Below are 20,433 nucleotides of genomic sequence, written 5' to 3' on the forward strand. Positions count from 1 at the left end.
TGTAGTTTCTTTATCCATATCCTAAAAAATAAAAAATAAATAAATTTAGTTATCTTTTAAATTAATAGAAGAATCATACCTTCTTTTTCTACTATTTCATTCTATATGCTCAAAAATTTATTAATTAAACACAATTAATGAAAAAAATACATCAAATTTGAATTAAACAATACATATACACATATATATAAATATATAAAGTTTAAAAAATAAAAAATAAAAAAAGCTTAAATTAAAAAGTTAATGAAAAGAGAACCACGTACGACTAAATTTGATATCAATATTTTCATGAAAGAATCAAATACATAATGAAACATGAATAATTATGAATAAGACATAAAAAAAAAATTGAATGCCTTTCAAAAGAAAAATATTAAAAACATTATTTGCAAGCACAAAATTCAATAAAACACCATGTAATGAATCAATAAATACAAAATTGAAATCTAAAGAATTAATAAAAAAACTTACAAAATGAATCTCGCTAAAAGGTAAAAGTGAAGCAAAAGAAGAGTAGCAGACAAAACAAAGTAAAAGTGAAGTAAGCAGCAAGTAGGAAAAGAACCTAGAATGAGATTTTGTTTTTTTTTTTTATAAAGTGACATTAACGGTGTTAAAAATTGTGAGATTATCGTTTTTAATATCCCATTAAGAGATAGGACAGATGGCAAACATACGGAGAGGAGGCACAGATGAGGGCACAAAAAGGGGCAGAGGATTTGTGTTTGATGCTCATACTTGCAAGGAGCTCTAATCTTAATTTGACCCATGGCCAAATCCACTGAAAGATCAACAATAATAATATCCTTAGTCTCACCATTGCTGTGGTTAGCCATCACATCACAGCATAGCTTTAATGCTTCAGCAACAGATCCAATTTGATTAAACTTGAGAAGAAGGGCGTTGCAAGTTTTTTTATTAATAGCCTTCTCAACCCTCGCTTATGGGCTCCAGATGTCCAGATGTCATCGGTGGTGGTGGTGGTGAGAGGGGAAGAGCAACACGGAGCAAGAAGTTGTTGCTGCTTCTGCAATAATTCAATTTTGGCAACGTTACTTCCTCCCATGCCTGGGCTAAGAGATGGCTTGGGAGTAAGAATCAATGGTCTGTTTTCATATAGATAGGGAGCTCAATAACTTCGTAAGTTTCAAATAAAATATTTAAATTAAAATTTTTTATTAAAATTAAGAAAAAAATTTTATTAAAATTTTTTAAATATAAAATTTTTAATTAAACTTGTATAATCAAATTTTTTTAATATCTCTTTTTTAATTGATAATATAGTCAATTCATTTAATTTTTTTTAAATATTGTTGATTTTAAATAAGATTTTATTAATTTTAGTTTTTAAAAACTTTTTTGTTTTAAAGTAACACTTATTTAAATTATTAATATCATTTTAAAAGTAATATATTCATTTGGAATTGGAAAGTAATAAAAAATTGAGATTTATTAAGCACATAATTAAAAAAGTGAGATAATATGTCATTTTATTAATTATTTTTTATTTTTACATATTTTTAATAAAAAATAAGATAAATAGTTGAGAATTAATAGAAATGTGAAAGTAAGAAAACATAAATATTTACCTTTGGGAATTTTTTCATTTCAAAAAATATATATTTATTAGACATAAGAGAATAAATAAATATGTTATTAATTATCTTAATTTTTATATATTTTTAATGTCATTAATTATATTATAATTATTATAAAATTATTAGACTTTTTCAAATTTAAAACCTAAAATCCTTGCTTGGGTAGCTTTACCAAAAGCCACGTATAGAGAAAATACTGAGATTGGATGTGAAGGCAAGGAGAAGAACAAAGATATATGCATTTTAGTCATTTTATGAAATTCGTTAAGAGCATTTGAAATTCTGGAATAGAGTGTTCATTTTCAATACTAAATAGTAAAGTGAGCATCGATTGGTTTCGTTTGTGAATGAAACCGAATCTCTAACGTAACTGATTGAAACTGATTGAGCAACATAAAACACCAATCAAACCGAAATCTACCATAGTTCGGTTGGTTTTGGTTGGTTATAGGTTTCACAATCCAACAAGCCAAGACAGTGTTTGAATGACCATTAATTAGCAAATACCAGTTGGAGTTCACTGAGGCTTTGAATATTTACTCATGCTGTTGAATGACCAACAGACCAAGGCACCAGGTAGTTAATGTTTGAGTAGCCATTAATTAGCCAATACCCATTCGGCATTCCCTCATGCTTTGAATATTTACTCATTGCTCATCACTCATCAGAACTTTACCTTGGCTTTGGGACTGGCGGCGGCCAATGAGGAAGGCTCAAGCGATTGGCGAGGAGGAGAGCTACTTCAGATACGGCACAGTGTCGGTGAAGGATGGGGGCAGGGCTTTTAATTTTAGGGTTTGTTCTGTGTTTTTCTCTTTCAATGTGAAGATGTGGAGTCGGGGGATGGGATGAGGTCGGGGTGATTCCATCTCCGTCGTATTAAAATATAATATATATATATATATGGCTCGATATTTTGATCGATGTTGAGGGGAGATCTCACTTTCGACGACCGAATCGATTAGTCGAAAAAATTGATTGAATTAATCAATGTTTAAACCGATACTAATTGACAACTCGATTTAGATCGACAATTAGTAATGGCAATTATTGTACAATTACAACCAATCGTTGCATAGTCTTAATAATGGATCCAAATTGGATTATGATCAAATTTTAAAATGATGAAAGTAATTTACCATATTTTTTGTCCGTAGCATTTCTCATTATCGGTTTTATGTTGAAACATAATTTATGTTCTATTTTGATTATTAAGACAGAAAATATAATAAAAAACTGACAAACTTAGTATTTACTAGCAATTAGATTGAATAAGTAATGTCAATACACATTAATATCATTTAAAATAAGACTTGTAGAATCTCCCCTAAGCTTGCCTTTAGGGACATGATTAGTAATGTAAAAGGGTGTGTAATTTACAACTCCTAAGTGTTTTGGATGACATCTCACCGTTTTATGCTTTATGAACAAAGTGTTAGCTTGGATAGCGGATTAAAATATTAGGTATAGTTTTATTAATTGTTAAGAAAACAGGTAAAATTCTACAAACAAGGCAATTAATGCTCATGAATGACATAATGTGCAAGTCCACAGACCATCATCTAAAGGGAGAATTTGATTAAAATTGGGGTTTTAAAAATTGAGTATTTACTAGACTAATTAAAATATTACACATGTCTTCTCTTTATAATTTTAAAGAGCCATTATCAATCTTCTTTTACATGCAGGAAAAGTATTAGCGTTCTCACGACACATTAATCATGTATTACCTTTTTTTCAAAGACTTGACCTAACAGTTTTTAATTTTTATGTTTAATTTTGTTTATTATTATTATTATTATTATTATTATTATTTATTTAGTTTCATTTAAATTATTTTGATATTTAAATATTAAGAACTTTGTCAAAGATCGTCCCAACACTTGGGTGGAACCTAATATGAAATCTCTCCACTTTAAAGAAATTCAAAAAAATCCTGTCATTGAAATAAATTTATTTTAACAAGAAAATTTTCTTTCTCTACTTTTTTATTAATCAAATAATTTTATGATATTCTTATTCTCTTTTTTTTTTCATCTAATGCGAGAGCCGTATTTGTTTACCTCTACATTCATGGTCATTTCTTCTGTTTATCATCTTTATTTAATTAACCATTATCTTACTTTAATTTTCTTAGTTCATATACGTAGATGAGAAATTAATGAGGGCACAATCCCTATTTTATAACTCTTAATACTACAATTTCGTACATGAGCTTTCTATCCTAAATTTTTGTTTATCACACCCAAAAAAAAAAACCAAGAAAGGAAAAGACAATTTGAACCATTTATCTCTTTTTTGTTTTGTTTTAACAATGGTACAGTTACACTTGCTCTTACCTCTTACATGAATATCTCGATATAAATTGTTGTTGGGGTTGAATTGACTAATCAAGTTGGTTGTTGCATTTTTCTCAAATTGCTCATTATTTTTGTTTGTTATTGCTCATTGCTATATGGTAAGTCAGTCATGATAGCTTGACAAGCAGTGCTTTGAAACAATCATGTCAAAATCTAGTCAAGCTGAGATATGTGATTTTGCTCTTAATTATACCAGAATAATAACATTTCTGATTGATATAAAAATTTAAACATGTGATTAAGTTAAATTCACCTCTTAAGTTTGTTTTCCATTCGATAAGACGTTGTAAAATTTGAAAATTAATCTTCTTATGGTTAATGGTTAAAGTTAGACAAATTTAACTTCATGCATACGAAGATAAAAATACAAATTGAAACCTCAATATAGATTTGTAGAGATGCCCATGGCTTAGGTTAAGGCCTTCACATCAGAGTTTGGTTTAGGCCTTTTGGGTGTAGAAGAATGGCGTTTTACCCAAGAGTTCCAAATCGTATCTTTCATTGGCCCAACAGTCAGCCTGTAAAAATGGGTTACTTTGGGCGTGAACTTCTAACCTGTCCCTGACCTAGCTCGGGTTACTGGCACAACCTGGAATGCAATCACATAGTGCTCCATGGGAGAAGCCTTCTCTTTAATTTGGTGGCAATTCCAAAACGAATAATGTGCTGAAATTAGCACTGAACCCCAACAGACGCTCATGAACCTGCAATTGAAAGGTAACGTCTACATTTTCTTATCTGAATATTTTTATCCTTGATACCAAAATTCAGACATTTAAAAAGGAAGATAGTACATTGATAGCATCCTAATCATTTAACCTAATAGGAGATTTACGAGCATCACATAGGACGGTTATCCAAGAAATCTTGGGAAACATGCATAGCCTGCTGGAAAAACACATACAAATCAAGACTAGGCATCAAATCCCATATCACAGTGCCTATTCACTGCCTTGATCTTGATTCAGCCCGTCGAGCTTCATCTGGTGTTGAAGGAAACAGTTCCACATACCGGGACCCTATCGTCATCTTGTCCTTGCACATTGCTCTTTTTGCCTCCTCCACAGAAGCAAACTCCACATATGCCTCTCCAGTAGCTTTTCCATCAGGGCGGCATGCAATGTGTATCCTATCCTCCACAATCTTGAAGTCTCCAAAGAATTCAACAATTTCAGGTTTCTTCACTGAGAAGGGAAGACCACGCATCTTCAGTATCTCGGTGTATTCCATTTGATCCTTATCATTGTACCTCTTTGCTCGAGATGGTGGGGGACTTCCATGGAAATCATTATCATAAATTCCTTCATAATTCACCTCTGCAGCCACGGCATGGTAATAATCCTGCCTCTTGCACCTAAATACTTCCACATAGCGGCGTCCCATGTTTTGTCGATCTCTTTGCAAAGCAAACTCAACCTGCATGGACCCCGCAAAGAGAACAAAGGCCTCTCCAGAGAACCTTCCATTCTTGTTGACCAGCAAAACATCCACAATGTCCAGTCCAGCAAAGAATTTGAAAATGTCAATATCAGTGCAGTTGAAAGGGAGACCCCTGAGACGTACCACAGGAAAGGCAGGAGGCTGGAAGCCACCACCATAACTGTAAGGTTGATAGCTGCTCATACCGCTGCTCACTGCGAAGTAGGGATTTGATTCCATCATTCTTTGTCTCTTTGAGCCGACCTCGTACCCGTCCGAAACCCCCCCGCTTCCCAACATTGCCCTTCAATTATCCATACCCAAAAAAGCAAAAAAAATCCCCCACTCAACCTGTTAATAAAACCAAACCCAACCCACACTTCCCGAACACCTAAGTTCTTTATTCCTACATTTATATATATATATATATATTCTAAAAGCATTTTCCAAATTTATCAACCCTCTTTAAAACAATAAACATGAAAGAAATAAATCATGCGGCAAATTCAAAATCATGTGGCATAAGATTATTCTTGCAAACGGATTGGTTTATAAATAACAAAATTCTTGTTTTTACCTCTAGCTCTACCAGTGTCATTACTAGTATAAAGATTAAAAATCATACTCGCAGTCAGACAAAATCAGATCATCATCAGCACTCTGCTATAAACTAATCTTAGTTTCCCTGTTCTTAAGTTTCGTGTTCAAAGGAAAAATAAAAGGGGCAAACTCATCATACCAGAAGGCAACCAACATCAAAGAATACTTTCTACATAGTTATCTTAGATTTCGCTCAAAATTTGATTTGAGGAATATAATTTCCAATTCTTATCTCCAATTTATTTAACTACTAAAAAAAAAAAAGTCAGAGCAGACAAAACCCTAATTCCATTCAAGAAAAAGGAAATCAAACCCAATGAAAATTAGGGTTTAGACGAACTTACCCTCTGGATCCGTACATGGCGTGGTTGGTCTTTGAGATCTTCGATTGTTCGATGGAAATTGCAGAGATTTGAGGGAGAGCTCTTTAGAAGCCTGCTTCTGGGAAACCAAATAGGAACCCTAGCCCACCCAAGTTTTTCAAATAAACCACCGAATTTGAGTTTTGTCGCCCTTCTCTCGGACTCGGTGCTCTTTGTATAGCCACCTTATTCCTCCGCAATTACATTAATATCCTTCAGTCCAAAAGTCAAATCCACGGTCCACCGCTCAATGAACTGCGGTTTAGGTACTTGGGCTCAATATGGGCCTGGGCTCAAGCCGAAATCACGCGTCGTTTTCCTTTTGCATGGACAGTGAAGTATATTTTGACTGAATTTGGTTTTGTAGAGAACTATAAATTTTGAAATGATTAGTTAATATTTGAAGTATTGATCATTTACTTAAAAATCATAATTTTTTAAATAATAAAAATCAAATTTCATTTTTATTTTTTAGCACAATCATTAAATTTAAAAAATTTCCATAATTTCTCCTTTATTTCTTTCCAACCAAGCAAAAATTAATATATTTAAGGAGTGGAAAAATGTTATGAAAAATGAATCTTCATGTTCATAATTAGTAATTTTTTGAATTAAATTATTTTCAAATAAAGCAAATTATAAATTTCTAATATTAACCTAAAGAAATGCATTAATACTCCAAAGAAAAAATTATTTCGGATAAGCCCGAAAGTCCAAGTCTTGGCCCAGCTTCAATATGACCTATCTAGAAAACGCCAAGAATCAAGCCTATTAATTTTGGGCCTGAGATTCCTAACTCCACGATCTTAGGCCATTTGCATTGAAATTAAAAACACAACTGAAAAATGAGGAAATTCATTTTTTTAATTATTCTCGTATCTTTGTATGGAATAATAATGTTTAAAATTTAGTATACTAGTAATTTCCTTATATTAAGAAATTAGGATATTAAGAAATTGATTTAGAACTTAATTTTTCAAGAAAGAAATATATGTATTTATCATTGAATGAAATGTTTGTGCGCTTTAATGAGGGGATTTTAGTAAACGAAGATGTGGGTATAATTCAACAATAGGAAAAAGTGTATGACCTAATTTTCTCAAGAAAGAAAAAAAGTCTTACTCTAGCTAACAAATTAGTACATACTTGTCTGACTGTTGCATTTAGTAAAGATTTCATAATGTTATTGAGGTGTTGCTAAAAGCATGATAACATTTTGATTGTTGGTCCAACATTTGGACCTTAATTCTCGTTAAGAGAAAGAACCCTTAAGCCAATCATCACACCATTCGATTGACCTTTTCTTTTTGGGGCATAGGGAGAGCTTAGTTAGATATCAGGTTTTGCAACTAGAGCTTTTGGGCACGTGGGTTTTGCCTAAATGGTCAAAAAATGGACAAAAAAAGAAAAACCTTTGTATAGTTGTTGACTAGTGTCGCTTGATCCCCGTGCTTCCCCGCCGAGTATTTTGAATTCCAACGTAATGTTGAAGCAGTAATTGAATTGACATGACAAGCACGATTTTATAAAACGAACAAGACACGAGATCGAAGGTGTTATGTCTGAAAGTCATGACGATTTCAAGGGTCAAACAGGATAAGGTACGTATTATGTTTGTGTACATTGTGTTGCTTTGCCAGGCTTTTCGGTTCATAGGATGCCTGCCAAGCAACAATTGATAAACATAGATAAGATTGCAGCAAGCAACACTTGGTCTTCTTTAAGAGGAACTATTATGTAAGTTAGAAGCAAAATGTTATCACATTTAACTATGAATATAAATTAAAACAACCAAGAATCAACAGATAATGGAATACGCTACATGCAACTTCACTTGGATCTACTTCATCTTTATCCAAGGAATTATAGATGTTAATAGGTAGTGTCATGCACCCATGGCATGCATTTTGTTGAACTCTATATTATTGCATCAAGATATATTAGAATCACACGAGTGATATCATCATGAAAATGGCACAAATGGCACCTTGTTCCCTTTTCCATATTCTTCTCTTTAATTTCCTTTACTACTTTCTCCAAGTGCAGCTCTTACCAGTCTCTTAGCAATACTCTGCATGTAGTCAATAACTTCAAAATGTGAATACCCAAACTGCTATGGAGAATTTGAGTTTGTTTTAAAGATAAAAGTGAGAATGCATTGCCATAAATTTCAGAGGTCTAAGTGATAATGAAGACTAATTCAAGTTACATAACTTTAGCATTATGTTTCAGGGCTCTTCATTTCTCCATCTCATGCACAGAAGCCATTCTATTTGACACATATAGCTGCATGAGACAGTAAACTTTAAAATACATAATGATGGAGGTAACAACTTTAACAACTTTTAATGTAATATCAGGGCGTTTTATGGCAGACTAAGTAAGTAATCATTCAATTTTGAGCAACATATAAAACTTAAATTCCAAATCGTAGAAACAAAATGAGATTAGGAAATGGCACCGATCACCATTCTTGGAAATTGAATTCATTGGTCTCAAACACAACCATTAACATTGCCTTGCAGACACAGGTTAAACCACAGACTAAGCAATATGAAGTGCAGGTAGACACCATGTGTCACATGCCCAACTTCCCTTAATATCTACATCACTTGTTTAAGATGCTTCACGTGCTCTTCTAATGTTTTGTTGTAAATGATAATATCGTTCAACTGTATAATCATAAATTTATAAAAAAAAATTATAATATTTTATTTATAAAAATACAATACTGAATCACATATTTAATAAATAATCTCAAAATCTGAAGTCACGTGCCTTAACACCATGCATATACATGGGAACTAAATAAAAGGGTTCATCATCAAGGCCTGGTAAAGATTGTGATCTTAAATTATTGTGACGTAATTATTAAGTTTTTATCAAATATATATATGTAATCACCCAGTATAGTCATAAATTTAGAAGTGATGACTCGCAGGCAACATCACCTATGAAACGATGTGGGACTTTCCAATTATTTGTAAGAAGATACTAGCTCTGCTTTACACATGCATTGGTGTAGATCATGGAATGGCGGCACGTGAGTTTGTCCCTGCTAGGGGTGCGTGGTCCTACCCTTTACCCAAAACAAGTAGAAGTGGATAATATATTTCTTTGCCATTGGTTGCTGCCATTGCAAGTTGGCTCTGCCAAGTCTCTTGTTTCTTCTTTAACGGTCCAATGCTATAGCGCATAGACTGCAGGCTATAATCTGACCCAACCTCTGATTGTACTGCCACCCAGACACAACTCTTCTTCTGTACCACTGACTCAAGTATATCTAATTCTTTACGGTTCACAACCAATACTGCATTACGAGCTGTCTATTAACAGAATTGTTTGTCTCACTGTTAATGGTCCTGGGTTTGATGGTGAGTCACCTTGGTCAATTAAGCACGTAGTTAGTAGAATTTGAAAAAAAAAAAAAACCTGAAAAGGGGTGTTAATATGCAATGAGATGTCCCAAGATTCTAAAAATTCAAGTCATGGTCAAGAATATGAACAAGAGTGAGGCAGAGTTGATAGTAGACAGCAAGGAATGGGTTCATAAGATTCGCAAAGCCATCCGAATCGGAATCCAAACAAAGTAGGCGAAAATTGGAAAATATGCCATCCTTGGGGTTATTGGCTTATGGACTTTTTTGTGGCTTTAGATGATCATAGAGAAGCAAATTATTTGTCTTAGAGTCAAACATTATAGGCCAAAAATCCAGTGGGTCTTCTGACACTAAGCACGTGTCTAACATGTGCCTTGCTCCTTATGATTTAATATTTGATGCTATTCTTTTTTCTTATATAAGTTTTATTATCATTTTTTTTTTTAAATAAAAAAAGAAAAGGGTCTTTCCATAAAAATTAAGCCTACCCGAATTTGGCATTGTTGAGTCTGTAGTGTATGGACACATGAATCAGTAGTTCATGATGTAAGATGAACCATTTAAGCACAAAAGGCACGTGATGCCCTCTTGAATTAATACGCCTCCTCCTAAATATTTTAAAACCAAATTTCTTATTAAAGCCTTCAGTTAACAAGATTTCACATCTATAAACCCGTCGTGAAGTATAAAGTTGGCATTATACCAAAGCATACTTTGTCATCTTAAAGTGAAATGAAGAATTTTTCACACTTATTCTCTCATTTTGTTTACCCTTAGATATACAATATGGAGGGAGGAGGTGATAATATAATCTCATTTTGACTAAATTTGAAGTATGTTACGTATATTATTGTAGCAATAATCCTTTTACTTACTATTAATTGATTCGAGATTAGATATTATTTTAAAATTTAATATATAATATTAAACTATGTATTATTGTCCATTTATTCTTTGATTATATATGTATATAAATATGACTAGCACATAATATTAAAAATGAAGTGAAATTTTTGTTGTGGAAAGCAACATTGTTTTCACTACTAGAGCCATTGGTAAATTCTTTTTTTTTTTTCCTTTCTATCATGAATGAAAAGGTGAACATTCATCATATTATAGCTACGTATATACAAATGCTCCTAGACCATTGTTTAGAAAAACAAATAGTTTATTAAAAAGCAAACGATTGAATGCATTGGGAGTTACACTATGCTACGACATATAGACTTCTAACAATTAAAGCCATGGTTATGAATGACATAACCAATGGCGGAGCCAGGTGGGGGAAGGAGGGCCACGGCTCCTTGACTTTTACAAATATTTAATTAGCCCCTCTAATATCTTTTTATTGTCCTCACTTTTACTTAACTTTGAGGAATAAGCTTTTCAATTTTTTTTCATTTAATTCTTGAGTCCTTTATTTTCAAAGCAAATTCTTTAAAACTTTTTTTTACATAATTAATATATCTTTCTCTTTTTTTTTTACTTTTAACAATACTCTTTTAATACAATTAATCTTGACTTTTTCAATATATAATTTGAACATTATGTCATCAAATTTTAAACTAATTTATTTTATTTTAAAATATAAAACTAATTGATTATTATAATTATTACTATTTTATTATTCTTCTTAACTCAACTTTTGTTGACAATAACCCTTAGCATAATGTATACTAACCCCTTTCACTTTTAATTTAAGCTTCGTTTTTGGACATAACTTTCTCACAATCAACTCCATTTTTTATAAGTAGAGTAAATTACCTTCTTGGTTGTCAAAATTTGAGTCGTATGTCATTTTAATTCTTACAATTTAAAAAATAACTTATTCAACTAAACAATGGATCGTTCTATCATCTCTAAGCATTTTGTTAGTCAATTTTAGGGACAGTCAGTCAGTCTGTCAATGTCAAAATTTGTTTTTGCCTTTTAAGTGTAGAACAAGCAAAAAGGGCAACATTGCTACAGAAGGAAAATATGAAAAAAATTGGGGCAGAAACGCAAATATGTATCTTCTTATAAAAAGAAGTGAACATTGAACCCTGAAACACTGTTTTCGGCCGCCAAAGCAAAAGCCTTAATCAGTGGACAATTGCGACTTTTAAAAATAAATAAATAAGAAAAAAATGCAAAAGAAACGTAATTGTTGCTGCATTTTGAATCATTAGTTCGCTGCTACACAACACGTGAAGTATCAATTTTTCCATATTAGGAAGTCTAAATTTATTTGCTTTGAAAATGATTTCAATTAACATAAACAACACCGATCATTGAAAATATTAATAAATATTATTGTTTTAATCTCTTAACCCTTAAAATGTAACAGTTCATGCCAACTACTCTTTGCTAGGTGAATATTCATGTGGCCATAGCTATGTGGTAGAGCAATTAATATAAAACATAACGTGAGGCCTATTAGCTTTTAATGACTGAATAACTAAAATGATAACACTTATTAACATTGAAAAATAAAATATTACTTTTTAAAATTGAATAATTAAAATAAAAAATCTCAAAAAATTAATTTACTTTTTATTTTTTTCATAACCATTAGGAGCTGGTTTAAAACTTCTTGCAATGGTGTTCTCTACCTACATTAACATTTGCTTGAATTATATCCATGGAATTATTGTTACTCTTCTGTGTTCCTTTTTATTATTTTTTTCATGTTGTAGACGATGAAAGTTGATATAATTCCCTCAAATATATATGTAATTGAAAGGGCAAAGGAAAAGGAATTGACTTGAAATATATCTAAACCCAAAACATAGTTTTATCATCAATGTCTAATGATATAGAAGTTTAAGGGAAAGAAAGATTCGTTTATTTTGAGTAATTCTCTACGATTTCTTTTTTTTTTTTTGTTATATATTGGTTTGTATTCTTCCAATATTAAATTAATCTTGTCTGGTTGATTATATTTATAATATTGCTTATGACTCACAAGAATAAAATAAAAAAAAGAGCGTGCCACGGGGGATTCCGCCTAGTCATTATTGTAAAAATTCAACCAAAACTGACTTTTGACTCTATTGATTGTGAATGAATTGCAAACTATTAATTCTAATTAATCCACCGATAAATTCCGTGAAGAATATGAGATCATATTAATACAACTTTCAAAATATGACAACAAAGACATCGTTTTATGATTATTATAAGAAAGTTTAGTAGGTCACTTGTCTTTGTATTATTTCTTTGTGTAAGCTTTTTAAATAAAATTTGGCACAATACCATTGGATGGTTGCTATACATTAAACTATTTCATAATTAAGTTTTCAAAATACCAAATTGACTGCTAGCTACTTCATGCTTATCCTTAATGCATTCAAATTCACATACCTATCAATGCCATCATCATTATAGATTCTTCCTCTCCTTTCACATACCTCATTCCATTTTGGAAATTTTTATTTGTATCAAATTTATTCCTTTTCCTCATTAGCTTCAAGCCTTGAGGAAGCTACTCAACATTTTGTCTTTAAAGGCAATAAAATGACTGAAAAAACCTTCATCAATTTTGGATGTGGGGAAATATATATAGAACATTTTTCTAGATTTGCTTTCTCTCTTATTTTTCAAGCTGCATTCAATCATATCTTTATTTATTTTGCATCAATTTGACTAATTATCATTAGCTAAAATACCACTTATCATATTATACTTATGTGATATAAAATGAGTAACATAAAAAGAATTAAATGAGTTATATGTTAGTTTTTTAATTTTTTGGATGTATTAGTATAAAAAGAGTGAGATGAGTTTGTCATGGTGAATTTTACTATAGTTTTGCTAAATATATTTATATATAAATTAAAACTAAAGCCCAAAACTTATAAAATTATAAAGTTTAATGAATAAGAAATAACATTAAAATATAAACAAAAAAAAATATCTATACACAAAAATCATTTATATATATTAGGGGCGAGACATGGAAGGAGATCGCTTGCCTATCCTCGCATTGGGAGGGTTACCCCTCATTTATTTTTATATGGATATCTCTAAAATGAATAAAAACAGTTAGATAGAAAAAGTCATACTCGAGCATTTGATTCATTGGTTAGTGCATAATTCTCTACCTAAAGAGTAGGGTTTGAATCTCTCTTCTCATAATTATAAAAAAAAAATTAGATAGAAAAAGTCATTATCAAGAAAGAGATGCCAAAATCTTTAAATTCCAAAATTTAGTTTTGTTTATTAGTATATTTATATTTATATACAATTTGGTCTAACTATCAATTTATTTATTTTTTTGAAAAAAAAAACATTATTTATGGTGGTATCAACTCGCTAGTATTAAGAGATAGAATCACATGATTTTCGGGAATGATGTAACGCCGTATGACTCTCCATATTGTTTGTGGTAAAAATGATTTCAAAGGAGATAATTAATGCGAAGCATTTGACTAAGACCACACTTTGGAAAGTGAAACTTAATTTGAAAATAACATCTGTGGTTGATATAGAAATATATATCTTTTGAAACTTCTTAAAGATAATTATGGTGGAGTAGACTGATTGAAGTTGGATGTATATCAAGATGCAATATTTCAATGAAAACTAAAGCAATCTTTTTAGTTTTTAATTGAGTTTAGGGTAATGGGTATCTTAAAATTACTGTCCACACATGAAATAGATAATAATTTTATTACTTAAAGTTTATTATAAGATATTTTAATCTTATTTAATTAAATCGAATAATACAAACTATCTACTGCCATCTACGTGTAAGATAAACTTCCATGTCTGTGTTTTTTTTTTTTTTTCAAAAACTTAGCCATATGTATTAACTGTTGAGCATGATGCAAAGGGCAACTTTGGGGCTTTGGATAGTTCATTTTCCTAAGCTATCTTCTTTCATTTATTTCTCTTGATTCATGTATGTTTATATAACATTACTTATTATTTTTATCTTCTTATGTTTCTTGAGATACTCGTCTTTAGCCGATAAGATTAAGACTAACACCATATTTAATTACATAATTCAAAACATTATTGCCTGCAATATTTATTTTTTTAGCTTTTGTTTAAAGCACACGCCGCAACAACCATATATCGCCTCGCGTTGTTGCAATTGCACGCTTCACACGCGCTTTACAAAACGCGTGGGTCGAAGTCTAAAATCTAATAGTAGTAGGACGAAACGATCTTCTTGTTAATTCACGTGACATAAAAATAATAAAATAGAAGCATACATTGCACAAGCCGAGGTAACAAAGATGAAAGATCACAAAACATTTTCATTTTCCTTTAGCAAATAGTGAGAGTTTATGTTTGTATGAATCACTGAATTCACATGCACATTTGCACATGCCATTCAGAAATTAAATGAATTTACATTCTTATAATTAAATCAACTTGTGTATAAGAAAATTGAATTATTGGTTTGTAGGCTTCCTTTGCTTAAGGGAATCAAAAGTTAATTCTCTTCTGATCCAGCACTTTCAAATGGGAAAGCCACCAGATAAATGATTCCTAAATATTGCAAACTAGACAGTTAGCTACTTAGTCTGACTCTATCTCATAAGATTGAAAAAAATTTCCGAAATATTTTTTCACTTCTTATTTCTATTATTTGGAAGAAAAAAACTTTTTTATGAATGTAAAATACTTTGCAAGTTAACAGAAAAAAGTACGTTCATTAACGTAATATGTCTTAATTTTTGAAAAACAAGGAAAACATTTTTCATTTGTCTTCTCTTCTCTTTTAAGATCAATCTCATGTAATTTTTCAATAGTTTTAAGTTGATAATTTTCTATTAATTATTTTTATTTTTTTACTTTTTGATATTAAAAATGATAATACATCGATTTTATAAAAAAAAATCTAAAAATTTAATCAAATAAGGATAAAGATTTTGAGATAAAGAGAGGGAGCATCACTTTTTTTAATTTTTATAATTGAGAGAGAGAGGATTCGAATCCTACTATTTAAGTAGAAAGATCGTGTACCAACCAATGAGCCAAATGCTCGGGTACGAGGAATATCACCTTTTTTCCTTAAACATTTAATTATTTTGAGCTTAAAACACGCACTATAAAATAACATGAACAGATTAGCAAAGGCACATGAAACTCCCCACATCCCAATTAAAAGAAATGAATTTTACAAAAAATTGTTAGTATAAGAAAATAGGTCCTTGACTTTGTAGTTTTTCCTCTGTTTGATTAGGTATAAAACATTGGTCTAACATCCTTAGATATCAAAAGGAATCAGAGCTTATTTATCTTATGACCCGAATTAATAAATGAAACAGGCAGCAGCCAGCCATATGATTGGTAAAATAATAACAAAACAGGCTTTGTTTGTTGGTTCTGAATATAATTTTGAGTAGTTAATAGTTTGATAATGTAAGTTTTCTCTATCAACAGTAAATTTGTTTTAATATTATTTTCACAGGTGCATTGGAAAAGTTTCACCATTTTCTTAACTTCTAAATTTGTAAATAGCCATTTACATTTTCAATTATTTTTATAAATATTGGAACCAAAAGGATTGAATTAAAAAAGATATGCTTTGATTCCAATTTACACAAATATTTTACAACCCTAATTTGGTTGCTACGTCTAGACAAATTGGGAGCACAAGCTTAAATTTGACAGTGGATTGAGTCATTTACATGTTCAAATCATTTCAAATTTCGATTATTTTAAATTCAAATAATTTTAAATTCGAATCATTCAAGTTATTTAGTTTCGGGTTTTAGCTTATGTTAAATTGTATATTTAATTTTAACTAACCAAAACAAAGGATGGAATCTTTAGAAGTTGAGATTTCACTCTCAGATATATCTGCTAATATCAGTTTTTTAATTTAATAAAGAAAAGATTTTAGATATAAATAAATAAATAAAATTGCTGGCTCTTTTCCAAACAAAGTTTGGCAAATGTGACAAATCACAACAGCTTTTAAAGGCGCGTGAAGTTGCAGGAAACACAGTGTTTTGAAGGTTGAAACCTGAAACCCCCCAGAAAATAAAAGAGCAGCCAAAGAGCCAACCAGGTGCCAACAGGACCGCACCAACTAAGGGGTCTTTCTTTCAACCCTTGTGCCCTCCTTCTCTCTTTCCCTTTAGCGTATATTTTAGTTTGTAGTTTCTACGCGCAATTCTTCTTTGACAGCCCAAACACAAGAAACATCCTTCTTCTCTTCAAAGCCTCTGGTTTAGCCAACTTTGACAGCATTCTTCTTCTTTTTTCTTTCATAATCATTGTCAAAGAAAACTGAACTAAACAAAGAAGAGAAACAACCCCAGAAACTGCCTTCCTTCTTCATCCACCTAGGCTGCTTGCTTGCCTTGTATAAGGCCAGCTTATATAAATATCTCTCTTTTCTGCCATCTTTCTATTATACTTACTATCACAACTTTCTTTTCTTTTCTCTCTCTTTTCTGAGGAAAAAAAAAAAAAAGAGACAGCTTCCCCGAAGCCAAGAGACTCAGACATCACCACATGTGCTTCTCTCTCTCTTTAAAACTTTTTTTTTTTTCTTGAAACTGGGGTTTTAGTTCTCATTTAACTCGCCAACCATACTTAGCATAGAAAGCAAGTTCCTTTTTCTCTCTTTGTTATTGGGTTTAGTGGTGCAAACTACAAGACGAAGCCCTGCACCAAAAGCTGATCAAACAGGAGCATAGAAAGCGAGCCTTTTCTTGTGTTTTAAAGAAAAATATTTTTTGGGTTTTAAACATAAGAAATGGGGCACTATCAGCGTTATAATCAGTTGAAAAAGGGTGGAGATGAAGAGGCAGGGACCCTTGTTTTTGTTTGGACAAACCCTGGTTACTACAGGAGAAGAAGTCCTAAACTTTTCTCTATCCTCTTGCTTTCTCTTCTCTCCTGTAGTTTCATATTGGCCCCTTACTTCTTCAGCTCTTCTTCTGCTTTATCTCACCTCTGTAAGCTCTCCTCTTTCCTGAGTGTTGCTTGTTTTCCTCTGTTTTTCTCTCTGTTTCTGCGTTTTGATTTCTCTTATATGGTTTTTGCAGATTCATTTGGTGTACAAAATGAAGGCCTTGATGGTGATACGGCTGTAAAAGCTCCTCTTTGTTCTTCAATCTCTAATGGTTAGTACCTTTTTTTTTTTTTGGTTTTCTGGGCATGCTTTTTTGTATCTTATCTTGGAATAATCAAATAGTAGCTTGCATATCAGGAAATTGGTTGCCTTTAATTGAATTCTTTTTTTTTTAATCTTTTGAATATTAAAGTTTTGCCTTGCTTGAAATTCAAGATTGAACTACAGGAGTATATCTTATCAACTGATTCATTCTTTGAAGAAATTGTATACTTAACGGATGAAAATTTGATTTTCAATGTTCCCAATTGTTTATATGAATCTTATGGTTCTTTTGGGCTAAATACAGGTACAATTTGCTGTGACAGAAGCCATTTTCGTTCTGATATTTGTTTTATGAAGGGTGATGTAAGAACACACTCTCCCTCCTCTTCAGTATTCCTTTATTCCTCAAAAAACAGCGATGGTTTCATTAATTATGTTTCAAGTATTGTTGATGATGGAGAAGAAGAGGAAGATGATGAACTTCAACATGAAAAGATCAAACCTTACACCAGAAAATGGGAAACGAGTATAATGGACACCATTGAAGAATTGGACCTTATCTCAAAGAAAGGAAATTTGGGTGTTCACCATCCTTGTGATGTGGTTCATAATGTTCCAGCAGTTTTCTTCTCAACTGGAGGCTATACTGGCAACGTTTATCACGAGTTTAATGATGGGATTGTGCCTTTGTACATCACTTCCCAGCATTTCAACAAGAAGGTTGTGTTTGTGATTCTTGAATATCATAATTGGTGGGTTATGAAGTATGGCGACATCCTTTCTCATCTTTCGAATCATCCAACAATAGACTTTAGTGGAGACAATAGAACTCATTGCTTCACTGAGGCAATTGTTGGTCTGAGGATCCATGATGAGCTCACTGTGGACTCTTCTTTGATGAATGGCAATAAGAGCATTGTTGATTTTCGAAATCTTCTTGATAGAGCTTACTGGCCTAGAATTAGAGGTCTGATTCAGGATGAGGAACGAGAAGCACAAGAGAAGAAAATCTCTTTACGCCCAACATCAGGGTCCGCATCAGATATTGGAAAAAAGGTGCAATATCAACCACGGAGACCAAAGTTGGTCATCTTGTCTCGAGATGGTTCTAGAGCAATAACTAACGAGAACATGCTGGTGAAAACAGCAGAAGAAATTGGGTTTCAGGTTCAAGTTCTGAGGCCTGAACGAACAACAGAATTGGCAAAGATTTATCGGGTACTTAATTCAAGTGATGTGATGATAGGTGTCCACGGTGCTGCCATGACCCATTTTCTTTTCATGAAACCTGGCTCCGTTTTCATTCAAGTTATTCCCCTGGGAACAGACTGGGCAGCTGAGACATACTATGGGGAGCCCGCAAGGAAGCTTCATTTGAAGTACATTGGCTACAAAATCATGCCTAGGGAGAGCTCATTGTTTGATGAATATGATAGAGATGATCCTGTCCTTACAAATCCTTCGAGTTTGACTAAAAAGGGGTGGCAATACACTAAGAAGATCTATCTTGATGGCCAAACTGTGACATTAGACCTCATAAGATTTAGAAGGCGGTTGGTTCGTGCTTATGACCACATCACTGGAATGCATCGGCGATCTCGTCTCCAGTCACACTAATTTTCATTAATGGAACATAATTGGAACTGTTATGATCACTTATTCTTCACACTTGATTTATTATTTGATTTACTTGATTGTTGTAGATTGGCAAGCCCAATATCATAATTTGTAAACCTTTGTTTGTAGAGATTACTCTTCTTATACACGTCTGTCTTGTACAGTTAGCGGCAAAAAGAAAAAGAAAAAATAAATTTCATTTTGTTAAATTCTAATCGGACATTCATTCCGTAAATCTTTTGTTCTTCATATTGGATGCAGCTCACTGTTTCCTTGCATCAAAATTCTGGGTTGTTATGTATTAGAGCAGTTATTTCTATGTTGTACTAAAACAGTAATTCGTTTCTGATTCGCCACATGGGATGTATTCGCTCTCCATATATTGCTAATACTTGTATAGATTCCATCCATTAGATGATTCTCAGAAATAATGTTAGACTTCTGGTGCTGCCAATTGGCATTGCGAGATTATGCTTATCTGATATTAGGCCCGAGGAAGGTAGCATTTGTGGCACTGCAAATTTCTTTAACTACTGCATGTGGTTTGCTTGCATTGCGCTTCCTGGTTCTGAAGGCACATGGTTTGCATTGCATCAGTTTTGTCCAAAGACCTGAAAGTCTGAGAACTATAAGGTTACCCTAACATGGAACTTACGGCTAGAGAAGATTCATCTCTCTCTCTTACTGTTTTTATCTATACATTTTCTATCACCAATTACTTTTATCTATTTTCCGATCTCATGGGAAACTCAAATGGTCCCACTCTTGTTATGGTCCCTGTGAAGAGATTTGTCTCGTTTTTCATGTCAAGATTTGCACCGAAAAAACTATTGCATCAAATCTCAAAAGTTCCGGGAATTATGGCTAAGGCAAAGATAACTTTATGACGGGTTCCACAACTTTCCACTTCAGAAAATCAAAAGGGAATTAATTTCAAAATGACCATTTTGACTGGCCTAGTATACCCTTTTTGGTATTCTTGAATTCTTCTCTGTCTAAGGCTCCAAAGCCAATAAAAGAAAGAAAATAATTCAA

General features: G+C 32.1%; 2 protein-coding genes across 3 annotated transcripts; one reads left to right on the forward strand and one right to left on the reverse strand.

Moving 5' to 3' along the window:
• Positions 1-4,663: 4,663 nt before the first annotated feature.
• On the reverse strand, positions 4,664-6,499 carry LOC18598896 (RNA-binding (RRM/RBD/RNP motifs) family protein). Of its 2 annotated transcripts, none has more exons than XM_007028625.3 (2): positions 6,322-6,499; positions 4,664-5,681 (listed from the first exon to the last, which is right to left on the reverse strand). In XM_007028625.3, the coding sequence occupies exons 1-2, from the start codon at positions 6,336-6,338 to the stop codon at positions 4,904-4,906; spliced, it is 795 nt and encodes a 264-aa protein (XP_007028687.1). In that variant the 5' UTR covers positions 6,339-6,499; the 3' UTR covers positions 4,664-4,903. The 2 variants fall into 2 exon arrangements, with proteins under 2 accessions (XP_007028687.1, XP_017977785.1); XM_018122296.2 differs by having other exon boundaries at positions 4,664-5,592; positions 6,322-6,498.
• Positions 6,500-16,737: 10,238 nt separating this feature from the next.
• LOC18598895 (Glycosyltransferase family 61 protein) lies at positions 16,738-19,607 on the forward strand. The gene is made up of 3 exons (XM_007028623.3): positions 16,738-17,620; positions 17,711-17,788; positions 18,086-19,607. The coding sequence occupies exons 1-3, from the start codon at positions 17,419-17,421 to the stop codon at positions 19,396-19,398; spliced, it is 1,593 nt and encodes a 530-aa protein (XP_007028685.2). The 5' UTR covers positions 16,738-17,418; the 3' UTR covers positions 19,399-19,607.
• Positions 19,608-20,433: the final 826 nt, after the last annotated feature.

This window comes from Theobroma cacao, chromosome 5 (genome assembly GCF_053813885.1).
Source record: "Theobroma cacao isolate CCN51 chromosome 5, ASM5381388v1, whole genome shotgun sequence".
Taxonomy (NCBI): Eukaryota; Viridiplantae; Streptophyta; class Magnoliopsida; order Malvales; family Malvaceae; genus Theobroma; species Theobroma cacao.